Source organism: Ranitomeya imitator, chromosome 1, assembly GCF_032444005.1.
Source record: "Ranitomeya imitator isolate aRanImi1 chromosome 1, aRanImi1.pri, whole genome shotgun sequence".
In the NCBI taxonomy this organism is placed as follows: Eukaryota; Metazoa; Chordata; class Amphibia; order Anura; family Dendrobatidae; genus Ranitomeya; species Ranitomeya imitator.
Window position 1 is genome coordinate 783,841,408 of NC_091282.1, and position 27,352 is coordinate 783,868,759.

Consider the following 27,352-nt stretch of genomic DNA (forward strand, 5'->3'; position numbering starts at 1 on the left):
GACAAACTTCCATCACCTTTATTTGGGCGCCCCTTAGCAGGGCCACGGACCGGGTCGGGCCACCGTGACATCCCCAGGACCGAGACAGAGGGACCAGGTGCCGAGTTCCCCATTGCCCTGCGCCTGGGGGCGATCCAACTTTGGCATCATGAACAGGATCTACTTAAGCCTGAGAATCAGGTCATTTGTGCCTTGGAACTGTGTCTGAATTGTGCTTGAACTGTGATTTATTGCCAAGACTGTGTATTGCTATTACAGCGCCACGAGGAGCGCAGGAGAAGAAGAAGGACGTGCCATGGGAGGAGACCACGGAAGCGGCGCCAAAAGTGACGACCGCCTTCTCGGACTACTGCTGCAAGAAGACGACGTGCCCCAAAGCACAAAAGAACCGACCCCTGATTTGCAACGGCGGGAACCAGGACAAGAAGGAGCTCAACCCTCAGAAAATGGAGGAGCAGTGTGCATGCGTGGCAGCCGACCTCGAGCTGGTGAGGGCGACCAGCGAGTACCTGAACGACGACGGAGTGCCCTGCGCCTGTGGGCGATCCAACTTAATAGTGAGCAAATCAGAATGTATGGGCTCCTGGTGGTATATATTAGTGAGGATATCAGAATGTATGGGTTCTTGGTGGTATATATTAGTGAGGACATCAGAATGCATGGGCTCCTGTTAGGTATACATTAGTGAGGACATCAGAATGTATAAGCTCCTGATGGTATATAATAGTGAGCAAATCAAAATGTATGGGCTCCTGGGGGTATAAGTGAGGACATCAGAATGTATGGGTTTTTGGTGGTATATATTAGTGAAGACATTAGAATCTATGGGCTCCTGTTAGGTATACATTAGTGAGGACATCAGAATGTATAGGCTCCTGATGGTATATAATATTGGGCAAATCGGAATGTATGGGCTCCTGGGGGTATTTATTAGTGAGGATATCAGAATGTATGGGTTCTTGGTGGTATATATTAGTGAGGACATCAGAATGCATGGGCTCCTGTTAGGTATACATTAGTGAGGACATCAGAATGTATAGGCTCCTGATGGTATATAATATTGGGCAAATCGGAATGTATGGGCTCCTGGGGGTATTTATTAGTGAGGATATCGGAATGTATGGGCTCCTGGTGGTATATATTAGTGAAGACATCAGAATGTATGGGCTCCAGTTAGGTATATGCTAGTGAGGACATCAGAATGGTATGGGCTCCTGGTGGTATATATTAGTGATGATGTCAGAGTGTATGGGCTCCTGGTTGTATATGTTAGTGAATACATCAGAGGTTATGGGTTCTTCATAGATATATATGTTTCTGTATGTATGTGCTCTGTGTATAACCATGTCTGTGTGTATGTAATTGCTCTGTACATGTATGTATCTGTATGTATTTGCTCTGTTTATACATATTTGTATGTGTTCTGTGTTTTTACATGTGTGTGCATGTATGTGATCGGTGTATACTCGCGTGTGTGATATGTGTATACATATGTGTATGTAACATACAATGTGTGTATGTCACATACTGTGTGTGTGTATGTAGCATCCACTTATAAATCCCAAATGCACAGGCAAGAGTTTATAGTTGTAAACATGACAGAAAACAAACAGCAAATGAGCAAAACGCTGCTTATTCATTGGGCCATTGGATTGTTTTTGGTGGAACAAAAACCACTGCTCTCATCAGCACATCGCTCGGTGCAAACTGCAGATGTGCTGCTAATAATATGATACTTTATGAGGACAGATTGATCTACTGGTGATCGTTCTCTGCCCAAAATTTGTCATCGTGTAAAGAGGCCGATAAACTTGCACCAAACGACTTCAATATTGTCAATCATGCTCGTTTAGTGGTCTGAACTCATTGCATGGAAATGCAACCTAAATGTTTGCGTGTGATGGTGTAATATGTGAGCACTTAGGGCCCCATTATACATTTTGCCCAGGGCCCCACTTGGTGTAAAACCAGCCCTGCTATCAAGGTATAGGTGAGATACAACAAAAATATCCTGTACTCATCCTATTGACTACTCTGCTGGCCAGTGCCCCTCCACTGGTGTCTACATACTTCCTGCAGCTGCCACTTACCAAACATCCATGTGACCACTGCAGTCAATCATTGGACTCTCATGTGTAATGAGTGACAGCTAAAGACAGCAATTGATGGCAACAGTAATGGAGGGATGTACATCATGTTATCAGTGCAGCTGCCGTAACCCTGAAAACAAGACTAGAGTAAGAACGGCACAGACAGAGAGTAGGCACAGCGCTTTATTGTGTGACAAACGTGTTGGATCTCATTCTATTTTGTTGGGTTCATCATTTTTCCAATCAAAATATCGTTGGAAGTAACTTTGTTGAAGATGGAGAATAAGAACGGTCTGTTAAATGTGACATGTGTTGGAGAACTGTGCTTGGATATCCCAATGACTGTGGCAGCAGCGTATTCTATTCCCTCCTCATCCATTTTCAGCATGGCTTTATGGACAGCCTACAGAGGTTGAGAGCAGAAAAGTCATAAAACATAGGTCACCTGCTCTCTTATTTAGTCTTTAAGGGAGTGGTCAAATTAGGAACATTCCCTCCCACAAGTCCCACAAGAATCAAATGCAATGACCAGAGAAGGCAACTGACCATTCCGTGTGCTGCTCGAGAAATGATGCGTAAATCTTTGGACAATTTATTTTAATAAAAATTTCTATTTTTTGACTAAAATATGTTGGGAGGGGTGCTCTAATTTACATAATTCTTCCCATGGAGCAGTGCCAATGTGATTCCAGTCGGTCTCATTAAGGAGATTCAGCCCCTAAAAATGATTCTTTGCTCAAACCCAAAATTAATTTTACCTTTGACAATTTTAGCCTGGAGTCTCCCGTAATCCCGGACAGGTCGGCGTGGTCAGAAAATACCTTTGTGATACCCAAACGTTCTAGTATGTTCTTAAGATCAAGTTCTCCGGACATGGAAAATTTTGGCATTGATAGAATAATCTCTCTGTGTAATGGGAAGAAGTCTCATTATATCATAGAAATGTCCCACTAAAAAGTCCATGTTCACACTGCAATCATAACTTAATTGTACCGTTACAATAATAAGTCAGTTTTCATCTGCAAAACCATACTGAGCAACTAACCTGCACCCAGGATGAATAGCATACCAGTCACAGCCTGTAAATAGCAGAAGTGTGAGTGCAACTCTGAGGTATAATATAGGATCTAACTCAGCATCAGTAATGTATGTACACAGTGACTGCACCAGCAGAATAGTGAGTGCAGCTCTGGAGTATAATACAGGATGTAACTCAGGATCAGTACAAGATTAGTAATGTAATGTATATACACAATGGCTGCGCTAGAAGAAGAGCGAGTGCAGCTCTGGAGTATAATACAGAATGTAACTCAGGATCAGTAATGTAATGTATGTACACAGTAACTGCACCAGCAGAATAGTGAGTGCAGATCTGGAGTATAATACAGAATGTAACTTAGGATCAGTAATGTAATGTATGTATACAGTGATTTCATCAGAGGAATAGTGAGTGCAGCTCTGGCATATAATAGAGTATGTAACTCAGGATCAGTAACGTGATGTATGTACACAGTGACTGCTCTAGCAGAATAGTGAGTGCAGCTCTAGAGTGCGACGAACCAATAGGCAACCTTGGCATAACAATCTCACAAAAAAACTTCGACAAGCATCCAGGGTTGCGGAGCGGCGTTGGAAGAAAACACGCCTGCCAGACGACTTCACTGCTTTCAAACAAGCTACATTTGACTTCAAATTAGCCCTCACCTCCGCTAAACAGACGTATTTCACTAACCTTGTATCTTCACTATCCTACAACCCAAAACAACTATTCAGCACATTTACCTCCCTCCTTCGCCCACCACTGCCACCTCAAACTCCCCTTTTCTCTTCGGAGGACTTTGCCACCTACTTCAAAAACAAGATCGACCAAACAAGGCAAACCCTAACTGTTCCACGACCCCAACCACTCCATATACCAGACCTCTGCCCTTCCCTAATAACCTCCCTCTCCAACATCACTGAAGGAGAGCTTACTCACCTCTTTTCCAAATCGCACCTCACCACCTGCGCACTTGACCCCATCCCCTCCCACCTGCTCCCCAACCTCACTAACATGCTCATTCCAGCCCTAACCCATCTCTTCAACCTATCGCTATCTTCTGGTACCTTCCCCTCTGCCTTCAAACATGCCACCATCACACCCATCCTCAAAAAACTAACCTTGACCCAACTGCTATGCCCAGCTACCGCCCCATATCACTGCTCCCTTTTGCTTCAAAACTCCTTGAGCAGCAAGTCCATGCTAAAATTTCCTCCCACCTCTCATCTAACTCTCTCCTTGACAACCTCCAATCTGGCTTCCGCCCACACCACTCCTACGAAACTTCCCTGACAAAAATTACTAATGACTTACTCACAGCCAAAGCTAACAGACAGTTCTCCATCCTCTTCCTTCTTTACCTGTCCTCTGCTTTCGACACAGTCGATCACTGCCTACTGCTGCAGATTCTTTCTTCTCTTGGCATCAAAGACATTGCCCTGTCCTGGATTGCCTCATACCTTTCCGACCGCACATTTAGCGTTTCCCACTCCCACACCACCTCCTCATCCCGCCCTCTCTCTGTTGGAGTCCCTCAAGGCTCTGTCCTAGGGCCCCTACTTTTTTCCATCTATACCCTTGGCCTAGGACAACTCATAAAGTCCCACGGCTTCCAGTACCACCTGTATGCGGACGACACTCAGATCTACCTCTCTGGCCCAGATGTCACCTCTCTGCTGTCCAGAATCCCGAAGTGTCTGTCAGCCATATCCTCCTTCTTCACCTCTCGCTTCCTAAAACTCAATGTAGACAAAACCGAACTCATCATCTTTCCCCCATCTCACGTATCCCCCCTACCTGACCTATCTATTATGGTAAACGGCATCACGCTCTCTCCCGCACCTGAAATCTGCTGCCTCGGGGTAACTCTCGACTCTACCCTGTCCTTCAAACCACACGTCCAAACTCTTGCCACCTCCTGTCTCCTCCAATCCAAAAATATTGCCAGAATCCGTTCCTTCCTCAGCCCACAATCTACAAAAACTCTTGTGCATGCCCTCATCATTTCCCGCCTCGACTACTGCAACACCCTCCTCTGTGGCCTCCCCGCTAACTCTCTTGCACCACTCTAGTCTGTCCTCAACTCCGCTGCCCGGCTAATCCACCTCTTTCCTCGCTACTCCCCTGCTTCTCCCCTCTGCAAATCTCTCCACTGGCTCCATATTCCCCAATGAATCCAGTTCAAACTACTAACACTGATCTACAAAGCCATCCACAACCTGTCCCCTCCCTATATCTCTGAACTAATCTCCCAATATCTTACCTCACGTAATCTCCGATCCTCCCAAGACCTCCTACTCTTCTCCACACTTATTCGTTCCTCACACAACCGCCTCCAAGATTTCTCCCGAATATCCCCCATCCTCTGGAATTCCTTGCCTCAACACATCCGACTATCCACCACCCTCGGATCCTTCAGACGGAACCTGAAAACCCATCTCTTCAAGAAAGCCTACAGCCTGCAATAACCATCCTGCCGCCTCTCCATTGCCAGAGCTGCTGCCTCTCCATCTCCAAAGCCGCTGCCTCTCCATCGCCAGAGCCGCTGCCTCTCCATCGCCAGAGCCGCTGCCTGTCCATCGCCAGAGCCGCTGCCTCTCCATCGCCAGAGCCGCTGCCTCTCCATCGCCAGAGCCGCTGCCTCTCCATCGCCAGAGCTGCTGCCTCTCCATCGCCAGAGCCGCTGCCTCTCCATCGCCAGAGCCGCTTCCTCTCCATCGCCAGAGCCCCCGCCTCGCCATCGCCAGAGCCGCTGCCTCGCCAACGCCTCGCCCCTACCTTCTGCCTCTTTCCCACTATCCCATAGAATGTAAGTCCGCAAGGACAGGGTCCTCTCCCCTCTGTACCAGTCTGTCACTGTAAACTTGTTTACTGTAAACGATATCTATAACTCTGTATGTAACCCCTTTCTCATGTACAGCACCATGGAATTAATGGTGCTATATAAATAAATAATAATAATAAAATAATAATAATAATAATACAGGATGTAACTCAGAATCAGTACAGGATTATTATTGCAATGTATGCACACAGTGGCTGCACCAGCAGAATAGTGAGTGCAGCTCTGGAGTATAATACAGGATGTAACTCAGGATCAGTACAGGATTAGTAATGTAATGTATGTACACAGTGACTGTACCAGCAGAATAGTGAGTGCAGCCTTGGAGTATAATACAGGATGTAACTCAGGATCAGTACAGGATCAGTAATGTGATGTATGTACAGAGTGACTGCACCAGCAGAATAGTGAGTGCAGCTCTGTAGTAAAATACAGGATGTAACTCAGGATCAGTATAGGATCAGTAATGTAATGTATATACACAGTGACTGCACCTGCAGAATAGCGAGTGCAGCTCTGGAGTATAATACAGAACTTAACTCAGGATTAGTAATGTAATGTATGTACACAGTGACTGCTGCGGCAGAATAATGAGTGCAACTCTGGAGTATAATACAGGAGGTAACTCAGGGTCAGTACAGGATTAGTAATATAATGTATTTACACAGAAACTGCACCAGCAGAATAGTGAGTGCAGCTCTGGAGTGTTAGGGTATGTGCACACGTTGCGGATTCTCTGCAGATCCGCAGCGATTTTTGCAGTGCAGATCCGCAATTGATTTACAGTACAATGTAAATCAATGAGAAAAAAAATGCAGTGCACACTTTACGGAAAATCCGCTGCGGAAACGCTGTGGTTTAAAAGAAGTAGCATGTCACTTCTTTTTTTGTGAATCTGCAGCGTTTTTGTACCCATTCCATTATAGAAAACCGCAGGGGTAAAAAACACAGCAAATCCACAAGAAAACCGCAGCAAAACCGCACAAAAAAACACTGCGGAACTGCACAAAAAAACGCGACAAATCCGCAGGTGCGTTTTCTGCCAGGAGAGGCAGAATCCGCACTAGAAATTCCTAAGCCTAATCCGCAATGTGTGCACATAGCCTAATAGAGAATGTAACTTAGGATCAGTAATGTATGTGCACAGTGATTTCACAAGAAGAGTAGTGAGTGCAACTCTGGAGTATAATGCAGGATATAACTCAAGATCAGTAACATAATGTATGCACACAGTGACTGCACCAGCAGAATAGCGATTGCAGTTCTTGAGTATAAAACAGAATGTAACTCAGGATCAGTAATGTAATGTATGTACACAGTGACTGCTCCAGCAGAATAATGAGTGCAGCTCTGTAGTATAATACACGATGTAACTCAGGATCAGTACAGGATCGGTAATGTAATGTATCTATGCACACAGTGACTGCACCAGCAGAATAGCGATTGCAGCTCTTGAGTATAAAACAGAATGTAACTCAGGATCAGTAATGTAATGTATGTACACAGTGATTTCACCAGAAGAATAGTGAGTGCAGCTCCGGAGTATAATACAGGATGTAATTCAGGATCAGTAACGTAATGTATGTACACAGTGATTTCACCAGAAGAATAGTGAGTGCAGCTCTGGAGTATAATACAGGATATAATTCAGGATCAGTAACATAATGTATGTACACAGTGATTGCTCCAGCAGAATAGTGAGTGCAGCTCTGGGGTATAATAAAGGATGTAACTCAGGATCAGTGCAGGATTAGTAATGTAATGTATGTATACAGTGACTGCACCAGCAGAATAGTGAGTGCAGCTCTGGAGAATAATAGGGAATCTAACTCAGGATCAGTAATGTAATGTATGCACACAGTGACTGCACCAGCAGAATAGTGAGTGCAGTTTTGGGGTATAATACAGGATGTAACTCAGGATCAGTACAGGATCAGTAATATATGTACACAGTAACTGCACCAGCAGAACAGTGAGTGCAGCTCTGGAGTATACTTCAAAATATAACTCAGGATCAGTACAGGATCAGTAATGTATGTACACAGTAACTGCACCAACAGAATAGTGAGTGCAGCTCTGGAGTATAATACAGGATGTAACTCAGGATCAGTAATGTAATGTATGTATACAGTGACTGCACCAGCAGAATAATGAGTGCAGCTGTGGAGTATAATGCAGGATATAACTCAGGATCAGTACAGGATACGTAATGTAATGTACGTACACAGTGACTGCGCCAGCAGAATAGTGAGTGCAGCTCTGGAGTATTCTTCAGAATGTAAATCAGGATCAGTACGGGATCAGTAATGTAATGTATGTACACAGTGACTGCACCAGCAGAATAGTGAGTGCAGCTCTGGAGTATAATGCAAAATATAACTCAGGATCAGTAATGTAATGTATGTACGCAGTGACTGCACTAGAAGAATAGCGAGTGCAGCTCTGGAATATAATTCAGAATGTAACTCAGGATCAGTACAGGATCAGTAATGTAATGTATGTACACAGTGACTGCACCAGCAGAATAATGAGTGCAGCTCTGTAGTATAATACACGATGTAACTCAGGATCAGTATGGGATCAGTAATGTAATGTATGCACACAGTATCTGCACCAGCAGAATAGTGATTGCAGCTTTTGAGTATAAAACAGAATGTAACTCAGGATCAGTAATGTAATGTATGTACACAGTGATTTCACGAGAAGAATAGTGAGTGCAGCTCCGGAGTATAATACAGGATGTAATTCAGGATCAGTAACGTAATGTATGTACACAGTGATTGCTCCAGCAGAATAGTGAGTACAGCTCTGGGGTATAATACAGGATGTAACTCAGGATCAGTACAGGATTAGTAATGTAATGTACGTACACAGTGACTGCGCCAGCAGAATAGTGAGTGCAGCTCTGGAGTATACTTCAGAATGTAACTCAGGATCAGTTATGTAATGTATGTACACAGTGACTGCACCAGCAGAATAGTGAGTGCAGCTCTGGAGTATAATACAAAATGTAACTTAGGATCAGTACAGGATCAGTAATGTAATTTATGTACACAGTGACTGCACCAGCAGAATAGCGAGTGCAGCTCTGGAGTATAGTACAAAATGTAACTCAGGATCAGTGCAGGATCAGTAATGTAATGTATGCACACAGTGACTGCACCAGCAAAATAGTCAATACAGCTCTTGAGTGTAATACAAAATGTAACTCAGGATCAGTACAGGATCAGTAATGTAATGTACAGTATGTACACATTAACTGCAACAGCAGAATAGTGAGTGCAGCTCTGGAGTATAATATGAAGTCAGTTCTGTACATTTGTGAATGTGTGCAAAGAAATCCTATAGATATTGTCACCTTGGTTTCATTGCTTTGTTGTATACCTCTTCTGGCAAATTCTGAAAACCTTTTTTAGGATCATTCATCTTCCCCATCTCTATTAAGGCAAAAACTGAAGAGGTGTTTTCTTTGTAGGGGATTTCGACCAATGTGCATCCAACATCAGGTATATAACCCGTGAGATACTCTCCTTTTCTGCTCATCATCTGAACCTTCACTACTGTGTTCTCATCCACATGGAAGTCTTCTTCTCTGGTATGGTCTACGTTGAAAGCGTGTTCCCAGGATTCTACAAGAAATCCCATCAGTATTTCACTTATTCCTTATTTAGCATTTGCTACATTTCTGCAGTTTTTGAACTTCCAAAGTTTTCATTCTTTCTCTATTTGCATCATGGTGATGTGACATTTGTTGTGTTTCCTTACAAATAAGTGATGCCGCTCTTACATTTCTTACATTTCTTTATCGAGGTTTCCAGATGCTATAAAATTGATACTTTTCTTTTATAATAGGTCATTAAATCTGATCTCCAACGGTCTCACTCCCACCTCCCTCATTGAGATTGCGGACTCCAGCCTGAGTCATTGTTTACCAGGCACGGTCCTTTTCATTTACTAGTGCCCAATCCAACAGTTCAATCACTTGATTGGGACTGATCTACAGCACCAGGAATGGTCACTACCAAATATACAGGACCATGCCTGGTAAACAAAGAGAACGCAACACTCAACAGAGCAACTTGGCCTTTTTCATTCAGCTGATGAAGGTGAAGGGAATTCATCCTCCATAAATTACTAAAACTTCTTTAATGAGGAGGAGCCCAATATGAAATTTAAAAAATGCTACGATCCCTTGTCTCCTTTTGCTGCCTATGGAACCTTGCTATGATTTTTAGGGGAAACAGGGGCTTCCCTCTCTCTTGACCCCCATACCAGCGTTTCATGATATATTCATTTCCTAAATTCAATTGATGATCGTTTTCTTCCTTACCTTTGAAGAATATTGTGTTGGTGATAACTAGATCTGTCATCGGATCAATATTGTCCAAAGGAGCTTTAATTTTCCCATTTGTTTTCTTCTCCACGTAACTATTGATTTGTTCTAAGGCTTCTGGTTTTTCGAAGTTGAGGGGCATGACGTCCGATTGGTAGTACTTTTGGGCGTCGTCTAGGAACTTCTTTAGAAGATTCAGCTTGGGATCGATGGACCACACTTTGCTGTTGCTCATCTCAAGTCCGCTTTTCAGTTGCTTGAAGATGTTTTGAACCTTATGGAAGCTTTTGTGGATCATTTCCTCTGATAATGTGGATTTGTTAAAACCAATTCCTTCATGGATCTGACTGAGGGTCTTGGACTTGGCACCAAGTGAGAGTAAAGCAAAAGCTTTTGCGACACTCAATGGAGATAAGGGCAAGTTGTCATGATGGTGATCAGCAGCGAGTTGGTAGTAGATCTTGTAGTAGAAATTGAGGATTGCAGTGGATACCTTGTGGAAAGCTTCTGGTTTATTGTTGTGTTGGTGACCATCGTGGTCATGCTCATCATCATGTGGTCCACCATGGTGTCCACACACAAATGCACAAAGCAGAGCTTGGCTGAAACACAGGAAAACGAAAAGCTTCATTTTCTCTGAAAAAGACAAGAATTCATCATACGTATGTGAGCCACTATATTTCTCATTAATTACGGTATGTTCAGGGCTTGATGTACAGGTTAGTAAACAAAGCTCCTTCTGTATTATGGCCGCCGCTGATACCCCAATCTAATGTAGTAAAAAGTAATGAAAACATGATATTTACAAGAGTAAATAAATAGGGGAGTTTTAGTTTGAAAAAGGCCATCATGGAGGAACCCCGAAAAAATGTTGATATTAAAATATAACAAAATGCAGTTAAAAGGGACAAACAACAAATACAGAAACAAACACCATACTATAAAGTGCACACTGCATGCAACTTATGGGCAGTCCCTGACCTGTACACCTGCCTACTTGCGGAGATTGGCACCCTATATGAAACAGTATGAGAATGGAGCCCCCGCTCGTCAGCGACTGGCCCTATCTGCTCTGAAGTGCCCTATAGATAAGTGATTTCTAATATACACTAATATCATCAAGGTTGGGTAGACAGTACTGTATTGGAACAGCCGGAGAAAAAAGGGAAGATGAATGGGAAAGCAGGTGTTTAAAAGGTCAATGTGAAGGTGACTCACCATGTATAGTTATAATAGTTAGTATATGATAAAGAATGTGATAAGTGACCCCTCTGAGCTGCACCTGAGCTGAAGACCTGCCTATACAGTGGAGGTTGGCATCCTACTTGTCAGTGGATATGGTGCCCCTGCTCCACAATGGCTGTCCCTGGGAATCTCTGATCAACACCAATCCCAGGAGCCAATAATGATGAGTGGAAGCAGAAAGTGGCAAAGATGCCTGCAACAGCTAAATCCCCACAGTGGTGCAGTGTGGGTCAACCCCTGTCTATTTAAGAAGAAAACATGTCTGTAAAGCATATATGATAACATAGAAACAGCCAGAGAGGAGGTACTTATCAATCAGATGTCATGTGACCTCTCCACGTTTCGCCACATGGCTCATCAGGAGGTAAGATAAGTTGATACTGCACGGTGCCACAGCATACTCCTTCATTTATATAATAACGCATGGTATGGCCTTATAGTGTCTCCCCCAATGAGGTACAAAAATTAGAAAGTCAGAGGTAAAAGTGAGAGTAAAGGGCACAATCCCCCATGTCTCTCATTATACGGCACTCATGAAACGATATATGTACCTCACAAAAAATGTACTCGCCAGACAAAAAACAACCCCAATGTCCATTGATAGAAAACTAAAAAAAAAGTTATGCTTTTCAGAAAAAGGCTACACAGACCAAATTTATTGAGTTAGAATTTTTTTAACTGGGTTTTTTTTTAATAATCCTTTTTCACCAGGTCGCAGTCAGTTTTTGTTCTAATTTTATTCCCACTGCTCCTCTGGGTATGCCAATCTTTCTTTTATTAAAGTCCGCCATACGGCTCCAGAGATGTGGGGCTTCTTTATTTAATGCTAATTACTGTAGTGTTTACCAAGTGGGCGTGACTCATAGGATTTTTTCTGGGGGCGTGTCTTGAGCTGCTCTGCATAATTTCCATGTGATTGAGCACTGCCCTCTTGATAAAGACCATAAAAATCAGCACCAAATAAAAAGACACATAGCTTTGGAAACATGTCGGATTTTAGAAAAAAGAAAAAATGCAATACTCAGCGGGAATTATGCACGACAAGAACCTGCTTCCTTTTGACCTGCTCCTCTTTAAATAAAAAGTCCTTTTTACTGCAATCTAAATGTTTTAAATACAAACCTCCTAAAAACAATTGTCAAATTTTCATTTTTTCACCATTTCAACCCACCTTTAAAGAGAATTATGTTTGAATGAATATGCAAAATAGGTGCTCAGTGTACAGTGGGCGGTATGAAGCACCACCCCTTTGTCAGTGTGGCCCCTCGGCTTCTCCTCCCACTTCATTTTGTATTTTGTTCACAGGTCACATTTGTTTTACCTTATGGATGTCATGAAGGACCAGAGTTAGGAGTGTTGCTTCCCACTGTACAATAGTACAGAGTATATGTGCAGAGCATAACATTACATAATATTGGTGACACCTCCTTATGGTCCATTTGTCGTGTATTATGACCTTAGAAAAGTAAAGAGAATTATGAGAGTCCACCGATGAGCTGTGGGACATGTTATAACATATAAGGTCTCAACGTCTCATGTACAGCACGATGGAATCAATGGTGCTATATATATAAATAAATAATAATAATAATAATGTCTGGTTAGTGGCAAGCAGGTTCTGGGTGGCAAGAACGCTGTGTACAGCACCTGCTAATTTTTGTTTAATCTATATGCAATCGTTTTAGGACCAGGGCATTGATTTCTGTGGGACTCAGGGAATGTCCTACATGAGGCGGTCCACAGAACCTGCCATCTTGTGGTCTCTTACGGATGCATAATGGTGGGGTTTACACATGGCCTGGTTGAGTACCTGAATGTGTCGCCTGATGATATTGTGTACAGTCAGTGTACGATATTGGTTATAGAGAACACCAATGATTGCCATACCCAGGGTGTCACCAAAAGGACTTAGGGTCCCAATAAGTCCTATCATACTATTGTATCAACCCTGTTGTTGTATGCTCCACTGTGTTGTCTGTTATGAAAGGTAATTCAGTACCACAATGGACATAGAGGTCAGCGCACATACAGTGACCTGGCAATAACCCAAAAAACAAGAACGAGCTCTGAGACGTGGGAACTCTGTTGACCGCAATCCCTAATCCTCTCCAACCACACTAGAGGCAGCCGTGGATTGCGCCTAACGCTCCCTATGCAACTCGGCACGGCCTGAGAAACTAGCTAGCCTGAAGATAGAAAATAAGCCTACCTTGCCTCAGAGAAATATCCCCAAAGGAAAAGGCAGCCCCCCACATATAATGACTGTGAGTTAAGATGAAAAGACAAACGTAGAGATGAAATAGATTTAGCAAAGCGAGGCCCAACTTTCTGAACAGAGCGAGGATAGGAAAGGTAACTTTGCGGTCAACACAAAACCCTACAAAAACCACGCAAAGGGGGCAAAAAGACCCTCCGTACCGAACTAACGGCACGGAGGTACACCCTCTGCGTCCCGGAGCTTCCAGCAAGCAGGAAAAAACAAATAGACAAGCTGGACAGAAAAAAACAGCAAACAAATAGCAAAGAATAACTTAGCTATGCAGAGCAGCAGGCCCCAGGAACGATCCAGGAGGAGACAGGTCCAATACTAGATCATTGACTGGAGGCCAGGATCAAAGCACTAGGTGGAGTTAAATAGAGCAGCACCTAACGACTTCACCATATCACCTGAGGAAGGAAACTCAGAAGCCGCAGTACCACTTTCCTCCACCAACGGAAGCTCACAGAGAGAATCAGCCGAAGTACCACTTGTGACCACAAGAGGGAGCTCTGCCACAGAATTCACAACAGTACCCCCCCCTTGAGGAGGGGTCACCGAACCCTCACCAGAGCTCCCAGGACGACCAGGATGAGCCATATGAAAGGCACGAACAAGATCGGGAGCATGGACATCAGAGGCAAAGACCCAGGAATTATCTTCCTGAGCATAACCCTTCCACTTAACCAGATACTGGAGTTTCCGTCTAGAAACACGAGAATCCAAAATCTTCTCCACAATATACTCCAACTCCCCCTCCACCAAAACCGGGGCAGGAGGATCAACAGATGGAACCACGGGTGCCACGTATCTCCGCAACAATGACCTATGGAATACGTTATGTATGGAAAAAGAATTTGGAAGGGTCAGACGAAAAGACACAGGATTAAGAACCTCAGAAATCCTATACGGACCAATAAAACGAGGTTTAAACTTAGGAGAGGAAACCTTCATAGGAATATGACGAGAAGATAACCAAACCAAGTCCCCAACCCGAAGTCGGGGACCCACACAGCGTCTGCGATTAGCGAAACGTTGAGCCTTCTCCTGGGACAAGGTCAAATTGTCCACTACATGAGTCCAAATCTGCTGCAACCTGTCCACCACAGTATCCACACCAGGACAGTCCGAAGACTCAACCTGCCCTGAAGAGAAACGAGGATGGAACCCAGAGTTGCAGAAAAACGGTGAAACCAAGGTAGCCGAGCTGGCCCGATTATTAAGGGCGAACTCAGCCAAAGGCAAAAAGGACACCCAGTCATCCTGATCAGCAGAAACAAAGCATCTCAGATATGTTTCCAAGGTCCGATTGGTTCGTTCGGTCTGGCCATTAGTCTGAGGATGGAAAGCCGAGGAAAAAGACAAGTCAATGCCCATCCTACCACAAAAGGCTCGCCAAAACCTCGAAACAAACTGGGAACCTCTGTCAGAAACGATATTCTCTGGAATGCCATGTAAACGAACCACATGCTGGAAAAACAATGGCACCAAATCAGAGGAGGAAGGCAATTTAGACAAGGGTACCAAATGGACCATCTTAGAGAAGCGATCACAGACCACCCAAATGACTGACATCTTTTGAGAGACGGGAAGATCTGAAATAAAATCCATAGAGATATGTGTCCAAGGTCTCTTCGGGACCGGCAAGGGCAAAAGCATCCCACTGGCACGAGAACAGCAGGGCTTAGCCCGAGCACAAATCCCACAGGACTGCACAAAAGTACGCACATCCCGCGACAGAGATGGCCACCAAAAGGATCTAGCCACTAACTCTCTGGTACCAAAGATTCCAGGATGACCAGCCAACACTGAACAATGAACCTCAGAGATAACTTTATTCGTCCACCTATCAGGGACAAACAGTTTCTCCGCTGGGCAACGATCAGGTTTATCAGCCTGAAATTTTTGCAGCACCCGCCGCAAATCAGGGGAGATGGCAGACACAATTACTCCCTCTTTGAGGATACCCGCCGGCTCAGATACACCCGGAGAGTCGGGCACAAAACTCCTAGACAGAGCATCCGCCTTCACATTTTTAAAGCCCGGAAGATATGAAATCACAAAGTCAAAACGGGCAAAAAACAATGACCAACGAGCTTGTCTAGGATTCAACCGCTTGGCGGACTCGAGATAAGTCAAGTTCTTATGATCAGTCAAGACCACCACACGATGCTTAGCTCCTTCAAGCCAATGACGCCACTCCTCGAATGCCCACTTCATGACCAGCAACTCTCGATTGCCCACATCATAATTTCGCTCAGCAGGCGAAAACTTCCTGGAAAAGAAGGCACATGGTTTCATCACCGAGCAATCAGAACTTCTCTGCGACAAAACAGCCCCTGCTCCAATCTCAGAAGCATCAACCTCGACCTGGAACGGAAGCGAAACATCTGGTTGACACAACACAGGGGCAGAAGAAAAACGACGCTTCAACTCTTGAAAAGCTTCCACAGCAGCAGAAGACCAATTGACCACATCAGCACCTTTCTTGGTCAAATCGGTCAATGGCTTAGCAATACTAGAAAAATTGCAGATGAAGCGACGATAAAAATTAGCAAAGCCCAGGAACTTTTGCAGACTTTTCAGAGATGTCGGCTGAGTCCAATTATGGATGGCTTGGACCTTAACAGGGTCCATCTCAATAGTAGAAGGGGAAAAGATGAACCCCAAAAGTGAAACCTTCTGGACACCAAAGAGACACTTTGATCCCTTCACAAACAAAGAATTAGCACGCAGGACCTGAAACACCGTTCTGACCTGCTTAACATGAGACTCCCAATCATCCGAGAAGATCAAAATGTCATCTAAGTACACAATCAGGAATTTATCCAAGTACTCTCGGAAGATGTCATGCATAAAGGACTGAAACACTGATGGAGCATTGGCAAGTCCGAATGGCATTACTAGATACTCAAAATGGCCCTTGGGCGTATTAAATGCAGTTTTCCACTCATCGCCTCGCTTAGTACACACAAGATTATACGCACCACGAAGATCTATCTTGGTGAACCAACTAGCCCCCTTAATGCGAGCAAACAAATCAAATAATAATGGCAAAGGGTACTGAAATTTAACCGTGATCTTATTTAGAAGGCGGTAATCTATACAAGGTCTCAGTGAACCATCCTTCTTGGCTACAAAAAAGAACCCTGCTCCTAATGGCGACGATGACGGGCGAATATGCCCCTTCTCCAAAGACTCCTTCACATAACTCCGCATAGCGGCGTGCTCAGGCACAGATAAATTAAACAGTCGACCTTTTGGGAATTTGCTACCAGGAATCAAATCGATAGCACAATCACAATCCCTATGCGGAGGTAGGGTATCGGACTTGGGCTCATCAAATAAATCCCGGTAATCAGACAAGTACTCAGGAACCTCAGAAGGGGTGGATGACGAAATAGTCAGAAATGGCACATCACCATGTACCCCCTGCCAACCCCAGCTGGACACAGACATGGATTTCCAATCTAATACTGGATTATGGACTTGTAGCCATGGCAACCCCAACACGACCACATCATGCAGATTATGCAACACCAGAAAGCGAATAACCTCCTGATGTGCAGGAGCCATGCACATGGTCAGCTTGGTCCAGTACTGAGGCTTATTCTTGGCCAAAGGCGTAGCATCAATTCCTCTCAATGGAATAGGACACTGCAAGGGCTCCAAGAAAAACCCACAACGCCTAGCATACTCCAAGTCCATCAAATTCAGAGCAGCGCCTGAGTCCACAAATGCCATGACAGAATACGAAGACAAAGAGCAGATCAAGGTAACGGACAGAAGAAATTTTGACTGTACCGTACCAATGGTGGCAGACCTAGCGAACCGCTTAGTGCGCTTAGGACAATCAGAGATAGCATGAGTGGAATCACCACAGTAGAAACACAGCCCATTCAGACGTCTGTGTTCTTGCCGTTCAACTCTGGTCAAAGTCCTATCGCACTGCATAGGCTCAGGTTTAAGCTCAGGTAATACCGCCAAATGGTGCACAGATTTACGCTCGCGCAAGCGTCGACCGATCTGAATGGCCAAAGACAGACTCATTCAGACCAGCAGGCATAGGAAATCCCACCATGACATCCTTAAGGGCTTCAGAGAGACCCTTTCTGAAAATAGATGCGAGCGCACCTTCATTCCACTGAGTGAGTACAGACCACTTTCTAAATTTCTGACAATATACCTCTATCTCATCCTGACCCTGACACAGAGCCAGCAAATTCTTCTCTGCCTGATCCACTGAATTAGGCTCATCGTACAGCAATCCGAGCGCCAGGAAAAACGCATCAATATTACTTAATGCAGGATCCCCTGGCGCAAGGGAAAATGCCCAGTCCTGAGGATCGCCACGCAAAAAAGAAATAACAATTCTCACTTGTTGAACTGGATCACCAGAGGAGCGAGGTTTCAAGGCCAGAAACAGTTTGCAATTATTTTTGAAATTCACAAACTTGGCTCTATCACCATAAAACAAATCAGGAATAGGAATTCTTGGTTCTAACATAGGCTTCTGAACCACCAAATCTTGAATCTTTTGTACATTTATAACGAGATTATCCAATGAAGAGCACAGACCCTGAATATCCATGTCCACACCTGTGTCCTGAACTACCCAAATGTCTAGGGGAAATAAAAGGCAAAACACAGTGCAAAGAAAAAAAAATGGTCTCAGAACTTCTTTTTTCCCTCTATTGAGAATCATTAGTACTTTTGGCCTGTTATGAAAGGTAATTCAGTACCACAATGGACATAGAGGTCAGCGCACATACAGTGACCTGGCAATAACCCAAAAAACAAGAACGAGCTCTGAGACGTGGGAACTCTGTTGACCGCAATCCCTAATCCTCTCCAACCACACTAAAGGCAGCCGTGGATTGCGCCTAACGCTCCCTATGCAACTCGGCACGGCCTGAGAAACTAGCTAGCCTGAAGATAGAAAATAAGCCTACCTTGCCTCAGAGAAATATCCCCAAAGGAAAAGGCAGCCCCCCACATATAATGACTGTGAGTTAAGATGAAAAGACAAACGTAGAGATGAAATAGATTTAGCAAAGCGAGGCCCAACTTTCTGAACAGAGCGAGGATAGGAAAGGTAACTTTGCGGTCAACACAAAACCCTACAAAAACCACGCAAAGGGGGCAAAAAGACCCTCCGTACCGAACTAACGGCACGGAGGTACACCCTCTGCGTCCCAGAACTTCCAGCAAGCAGGAAAAAACAAATAGACAAGCTGGACAGAAAAAAACAGCAAACAAATAGCAAAGAATAACTTAGCTATGCAGAGCAGCAGGCCACAGGAACGATCCAGGAGGAGACAGGTCCAATACTAGAACATTGACTGGAGGCCAGGATCAAAGCACTAGGTGGAGTTAAATAGAGCAGCACCTAACGACTTCACCATATCACCTGAGGAAGGAAACTCAGAAGCCGCAGTACCACTTTCCTCCACCAACGGAAGCTCACAGAGAGAATCAGCCGAAGTACCACTTGTGACCACAAGAGGGAGCTCTGCCACAGAATTCACAACAGTTGTCTTTGTGTTTAGCACCTTGCACTTTAGAGAATTTTTGCATGTTTGTTTTTTGTTTTTTCTTTTAATTTTATACATTAAAATTTACATTTTATTCCAATACGCTGTTATGTATACAATACAACTACATAGTGATTGTTCACTTCTCTGTTTATTTTTCACTTACAAAATATAATAAAGAATATATTAAACAATACCAGTGTGGATAAGAAATACAGAGGAGAAAAAGTCTGTAAGAAGATCAGCAAAAACCAGGAGAACAAAACTAAGGTAGAGTCCAAGAAGAAACAATGCAAGGAGAAGATAAGAGACAACAGCAACTTCTCAAACTAGAGAGATTAGTGAGAAAAAAATGGAAGAAAAGGAGAAAGATTAAGATGATAGACAATAAGGAGGAGGATAAATAGAAACGAAAATCAGAAATGGTAGACAAAGTCAAGAATTAGAACAGGGAGAATTAGTGATTGCAAAGTTAAGGAATAGAAAGGTGGATGGAGGAGAAGAAGGGCAGGTAAGGAAGAATAAAAGCAACGAGATGAATGAGAAGTAGAAGAAAAGAAAGCAGAAAAGTAGATGGAGGTAATGGAAGTAAATACAGAAAGAGCAGAGAGCAAAGAAGAATAATGAAGATGAAAGACGAAATGAAAATAAAGAGAGAAGAAGAGAAAATGAAAAATAGAACAAGGGGAGGAAAGGGAAGATGAAATGGAAAAGGAGAAAGGAAGAGAAAATAAGAAGAAGGACAAGCAAGAATATACGAATAGATGGAAATTAAAAATTGAAGAAAGAAAAGAAGAATAGATGGAAATAAAGAAAGAAGAATAATTGGTAGAAGAATGAAAAATAAGAAGAGAATGAAGAAGAACTAGAAAAGGAGATGGAGAAAAGAAAGAAAGAAAACACGGAAGAAAATAAGACAAAAAGATAAAAATAAAAAATATGAAGTGGAGAAGAGCAATGAGAAGAATAAGCAGGAAATGAAAAGCACAAGTAAACGCAGACAGAAGTAAAAGAGAAAAAATTGACAAAAATGGGAAAAGCAAACAAGTAATAGAGAAAATGAACATAAAGGAGGGCAAGAAAAAATAAAAAAAGGAAAAATAGGTAAAGAATGAAAAGAATGAAGAGTAGGAGGTAACAAAGTAGATGAAAAGTAATAGAAACAAGAAGGAGAAGGACAGAAAGAGAAGAGGAAATTCAGGGATATGAGATGAATTACACACAAAGAAGAATAAAGGAAAGAGAGAGAATATGAAGTAGAAATATTAAAGAAGATTAGTAGGTTGGAAATCAACGGGAGAAAGTGAAGGAGTGCGATGTTCTGCCAATAACTGCTATTTTCATGCCGGCATAAAACATCTGATCAAACGTTTGTCAGGTGATCGCAGATATGTGTATTACATGGGCCAGTAATTGGGAATGAGCATCAGTAAGATTATCCCATGGTCTCCAAGAGCCATTAGTCTCACATATGCCTCCTGCTTTATCAGAGGCTCAGGCGCTATCCTCTACCTCTCCCATACTTTACACTTTACACTTAAGCTTTGCTTGTTTTGATAAAATACAAGAAGTCGGCACCAGGAGAGATAATTTGAATTACAGTAAGGACAGAAGACTAAGTAGAAATTTAAGCTGTAATACTCACCAGCAGCTTCGGGATGAGTGGAGATATAAAGCCGTCTCTCCCTGTATATATAATATATATATATATATATATATATATATATATATATATATATATATATATGTGTATATTTACTTTCACACTTATGCAATGTTGATTTTCTTCAAATCAGAGTGCAGCAATCTTTGTCCTGTTTTGTTGATTCCACTGATTAAACAGTGATGCAAGATGCTCAGGTAAAGCTGCATGCCAGCTCAGCCCAAAAGTGGTGTGGAAAAATTACAAAATCCTTAAACAGTATATTCTGCTTTAGGCGACTGTTCAGAATAAGCTGTTATGTGTGAATACGGAATATCGCTACCACTGGTCACTAAATCACTTGTGTCCTGCACTGTAAACACGTTTCCCAGGCACTATCCCAAATTTTCATCTGTCGTTGAGTTAGTAGGAGCAGACTAGGTGCTATAATGTCTCTCATGTATTGTACACCCAGACATGAGGGATTCCTGCTGTTCTGCCACTATGTAGCATGTGCTCAGAAGCAGCAGCAGCATGGAGGACATTACACAGCAGAACCTAGCAGTGTAGCTGTGAATCCAGTTTTCCTAAACTTAGGAAAATGGGAGTGGGAGGAAATTGAGCGCTCATATTTGGAAAAAAGATGTATATTACTCTGACAAGATATGTTACAGAGGTTCTTATCTTTCTCTGTACAATTGATTTCCACTTCTATTGTTCTCAATATGGTCACCAATTCAGTTCCATTAGACATCTTAAATGACCCAGTTAAGCATCAATTTTGCTACTCACTTGTCCCAGGTCCAGTGCTGGCTTCTGCCTCGTTCCCCTATGGATGGCTCGCTTTGTGCTAGTCCTCGCAAGGTGCTACAGTAGCCCGACATGTCTGTCTGGTGTCACTGAGGCCAGATCAGTATTCAGGTAGTTGTGCACTCTGCTTCTATGAACTTTCCGTGGGTCTAGTGTCACTTCCGCTTGTCTCTGCTGATGATTCCTGATCTGTACCCTCATTTCTGCTATTCCTGATGCTTCCTGCTATTCCTGATGATTCCTGATCCGTACCCTCATCTCTGCTATTCCTAATGTTTCTTGCTATTCTTCATGATTCCTGGTCCGTAACCCCATTTCTGCTATTTGTACTTTCTTAATGTCGTCTGCGGGTTTCAGGCCCATTATATCACAGGATTGATTGTGCCTATATTAAGAACAGAACAGTCACCAATTGTGAAAAGCCTTACAGTCACAGCAGTGCTGACATTTTGTGAAAATAAGTGGGTGAGAGGTGTAAAATGATAGTAGATATAGGAATTGTTGCAATTTCACTCATTTTATGGGTCAGTATCAGAAAAGTTCTGCAAGCATCAAAGCCAAATAATCAGACCCTAAATTTGGCTCATACAGTAGGTGTAGGCAATTGGGTCAGATGTTTGAATAAGGTTGGAAGATTAATAATATTAACTAGGACAGATGATAACCTAATAAAACTCAGAACGTTTCAGGACACTGTCCCCAGGACACACTAACTGGCAGATCTCTAATCATGTGCTCCAATATAGAAGTCCTCCCATCCCCGATGCTGTGTCCATTATCACCCCACATGCAGCACAGGACTTAGTGTGGGTTTTTTCACTCTTGGGCAATGTATGCCTCCTGTTATTAACAGAGATCTAAAGCAAGTCTGTGCAGCACAGAGAAGCAATCCACCATATACAGTATTTGTACAAGAATATGACCACTATAATACTGCTCTCTATGTACAAAAATATAACTACTATAATACTGCTCCCTATGTACAAGAATATAACTACTATAATACTGCCCCAATGTACAAGAATATAACTACTATAATACTGCTCTCTATGTACAAAAATATAACTACTATAATACTACTCCTATGTACAAAAAGATAACTCATATAATACTGCTCCTACAGTCATGGCCAAAAGTATTGACACCCCTGCAATTCTGTCAGATAATACTCAGTTTCTTCCTGAAAATGATTTCAATCAAAAATTCTTTGGTATTATTATCTTCATTTAATTTGTCTTAAATGAAAAAACACAAAAGAGAATGAAGGAAGAATGAATGCAAAAAGCAAAACATTGATCATTTCACACAAAAAATGGGCCAGACAAAAGTATTGGCACTCTCAGCCTAATACTTGGTTGCACAACCTTTAGCCAAAATAACTGCGACCAACCGCTTCCGGTAACCATCAATGAGTTTCTTACAATGCTCTGCTGGAATTTTAGACCATTCTTCTTTGGCAAACTGCTCCAGGTCCCTGATATTTGAAGGGTGCCTTCTCCAAACTGCCATTTTTAGATCTCTCCACAGGTATTTTATGGGATTCAGGTCTGAACTCATTGCTGGCCACCTTAGAAGTCTCCAGTGCTTTCTCTCAAACCACTTTCTAGTGCTTTTTGAAGTGTGTTTTGGGTCATTGTCCTGCTGGAAGACCCATGACCTCTGAGGGAGACCCAGCTTTCTCACACTGGGCCCTACATTATGCTGCAAAATTTGTTGGTAGTCTTCAGACTTCATAATGCCATGCAGATTGTCAAGCAGTCCAGTGCCAGAGGCAGCAAAGCAACCCCAAAACATCAGGGAACCTCTGCCATGTTTGACTGTAGGGACCGTGTTCTTTTCTTTGAATGCCTCTTTTTTTCTCCTGTAAACTCTATGTTGATGTCTTTGCCCAAAAAGCTCTACTTTTGTCTCATCTGACCAGAGAACATTCTTCCAAAACGTTTTAGGCTTTTTCAGGTAAGTTTTGGCAAACTCCAGTCTGGCTTTTTTATGTCTCGGGGTAAGAAGTGGGGTCTTCCTGGGTATCCTACCATACAGTCCCTTTTCATTCAGACGCCGACGGATAGTACGGGTTGACACTTTGTACCCTCGGACTGCAGGGCAGCTTGAACTTGTTTGGATGTTAGTTGAGGTTCTTTATCCAACATCAGCACAATCTTGCATTGAAATCTCTTGTCTATTTTTCTTTTCCATCCACATCTAGGGAGGTTAGCCACAGTGCCATGGGCTTTAAACTTCTTGATGACACTGCGCACGGTAGACACAGGAACATTCAGGTCTTTAGAGATGGACTTGTAGCCTTGAGATTGTTCATGCTTCCTCACAATTTGGTTTTTCAAGTCCTCAGACAGTTCTTTGGTCTTCTTTCTTTTCTCCATGCTCAATGTGGTACACAAGGACACAGGACAGAGGTTGAGTCAACTTTAATCCATGTCAAATGGCTGCAAGTGTGATTTAGTTATTGCCAACACCTGTTAGGTGCCACAGGTAAGTTACAGGTGCTGTTAAATACACAAATTAGAGAAGCATCACATGATTTTTCGAACAGTGCTAATACTTTTGTCCACCCCCTTTTTTATGTTTGGTGTGGAATTATATCCAATTTGGCTTTAGGACAATTCTTTTTGTGTTTCTTTCATTTAAGACAAATTAAATGAAGATAATAATACCAAAGAATTTGTGATTGCAATCATTTTCAGGAAGAAACTGAGTATTATCTGACAGAATTGCAGGGGTGTCAATACTTTTGGCCATGACTGTGTATACAAGAATATAACTACCAGAATACTGCTCCTTTTGTACACGAATATAACTACTATAACACTGCCCACTTTCTGCAAGAATATAACTACTATAATACTGCCCCCTATGTACAAGAATATAACTACTGTAATACTACCCATATATACAAGAATTTACTATAATAATGCCCCATATGTACAAGAATATAACTAATATAATACTGCTGCTATATACAAGAATATAACTACTATAATACTGCTCCTTTTGTGCTAGAATATAACTGCTATAATATTGCCCCTATGTACAAGAATATAGCTACTATAATACTGCCAATATTTTCAAGAATATAACTACTATAATATTGCATCCTTTGTACAAGCATATAACTATTATAATACTGCCCCTATATACAAGAATATAACTACTATAATACTGCCCCTATGTACAAGAATATAACTGCTATAATACTGCTCCTTATGGACAATAATATAACTGCTATAGTACTGACCATATGTACAGGAATATAACTACTATAATACTGCCCCTATGTACAAGAATATAACTACTATAATCAGGGGTGAATCTAGCCTTTCTGCTGCCTGAGGCGAACTGCAAAACGGTGCCCCCCCACCCACGTAGTAAAATCAGAATGAATAAATCTGGTTTGCTCTTTACTCACCTAACCTGACGCACATGTAAAATATATTCCTATTTAAAAGTGTATACATTTGAAACATCGATCTTTACACTTGTTAAATTTCTGTTTAAGTAGTAGAAAATAAAGGATTAAGAATACTACTCACTGTATGGTTTCAGCTTCAGAAATCAACAGAGTTATACACTGCGGGAGGATTACATCTCCTGATGTGACTGTTCTACACACAAGATCGTTGTGGGACACTCTGGATTACCTGGATTACGGCGGAAAGGTAAGTATATGTTGGTTTATTATTTAATTTTTGTTGCAGGAGATGCGGGCATTGAGGACTAGGTGTTTGGTGAGTATGAATGTTTTTTTTTTTGGTTTACAATTGAACACAGTCGCAGGATAATGAGACTACTGTCCCATCATCGTCTCATGCTGTCACTGTTATATGTGACAGTAGACATAGACGAATGGGAGTAGTAGTCCCATCAGACAATGCCTGGCTACACAGACAGAAACACACAGACCCGTACACACACACAGACACCCGCATACACACAGACCTAAAATATCTAATGTCCAGAGCTATCTAATATATAAAGCTGAATGTGTGTGTATGTATGTATCTATTAACAGTATGTGTGTATGTCCGGGATTGGTATCTGCACCGTCGCAGCTACAGCCACAAAATTTTGCACAGTCACACGTCTGGACCCCGGGAGTGTCATAGGCTATGTTGTGAGGTGAAATTTTAACCCCGCACTTTCCAATTTACGAAACAAAATTTGCCCCTATCTACATAATGGGGAAAAAATGAAAGGAAAAGTGTTGGCCGCAAATTGACAGCTGCCAGATGTGAGCAAGGGGGACTTAAAGAATGAGAGCGATGGCGCCAAAGAGTATATACCATACAGTTGCTAAGGTGGGGCCCCGACATGGGATACTCACCACACACGGGGATATGAAAACACACACAAAATGCGCCACACACTACCACGTGCTTGAACACATATACCACCCTCAGCACACATTTCACCACACATACACCAACCTCGCCACATAAAAGTCGAAATACAAAAGTCACCACTTAAAACTCGCCACTCGGAAAATTCTCCACATGCAAAACTAGGCTCACGCAAAACTCGCCACACGTGCAAAACTCACCTCATGGAAAACTTGCCACACACAAAACTTGCACACGCGGAAAAATTGCCACATGGCCAAAAGTTGCAACGCATGCAAAAGTTGCCTCACACAAAACTTGCACATACTCAAAACGTACCACACATAAAGCTCGCCACGCGAAAAATTTGCGGCACATATTTTGCTACATTAAACTGTCACATGCAACTCGACACACAAAAAGTTGCTACGCGCGTGTCGCCACACAAAACTCATCTCACAAAAGTCGCTACATGCATGTCGCCACACGCAACTCAACACACACAACTTGACACATGAAACTCGCCCTAAGGCTACTTTCACACTTCCGTCGGTACGGGGCCGTAGCCATGAGTCGGCCCGACGTACCAACGGACGTTGTGAAATAAATGAACAACGGGGGCAGCGGATGCAGTTTTTCAAAGCATCTGCTGCCCTATTGTAATGTCTGGAGATGAGGGGGCGGAGTTTCGGCCGCCCATGCGCGGTCGTAAATGACAGAAACGTCACACAAGGAAAGTTACATGGAACTTTTTTTGTGCCGACGGTCTACCAAAACACGACGCATCCGTCGCACGACGGATGCGACGTGTGGCCATACGTCGCAATGCGTCGCTAATGCAAGTCTATGGAGAAAAAACACATCCTGCGGGCAACTATGCAGTTTTTTCTCCAAAACAACACATTGCGACGTAGGCACTTTGACGGAAGTATGAAAGTAGCCTAAAACACACACAAGTCTGGTATTATCCTTCAAAAATAAAAATCTTATTAATAAGCAGACAAACTACAAGAGCAACAAATGTACCATATAGGAAATACGGCAGCTATCAGTCACATGACCTGTCTATTATGTGTATGTGTGAGCTAATATATACTGCCAAAGGGGAGGGCTTCCTGTTGGCTGGGGATTTATCAGGCTGCCAATAGCAACCAATCACAGCTCAGCTTCTATTTTGCTACAGTTAATTAATCTGAGCTCTGATTGGTTAATATAGGCAACAAAGGACA

General features: G+C 42.8%; 1 protein-coding gene across 2 annotated transcripts in view; it reads right to left on the reverse strand.

Moving 5' to 3' along the window:
- Positions 1-2,255: 2,255 nt before the first annotated feature.
- The window catches only part of LOC138658117 (alpha-1-antitrypsin-like protein CM55-MS), a 47,315-nt gene continuing 22,218 nt past the window's right edge, over positions 2,256-27,352 (reverse strand). Inside the window, exons 1-5 of one of the 2 annotated variants that reach the window (XM_069745657.1) lie at positions 20,986-21,012; positions 10,302-10,940; positions 9,330-9,600; positions 2,849-2,996; positions 2,256-2,493 (exon numbers count right to left, since the gene is read on the reverse strand). In XM_069745657.1, coding sequence (XP_069601758.1) covers positions 2,305-2,493; positions 2,849-2,996; positions 9,330-9,600; positions 10,302-10,935 — 1,242 coding nt within the window. In that variant the 5' untranslated portion in view covers positions 10,936-10,940; positions 20,986-21,012 and the 3' untranslated portion in view covers positions 2,256-2,304. Of the gene's footprint in view, positions 2,494-2,848; positions 2,997-9,329; positions 9,601-10,301; positions 10,941-20,985; positions 21,013-27,352 lie in introns of those variants that run through there. The other variant, XM_069745656.1, reaches the window with a different exon arrangement.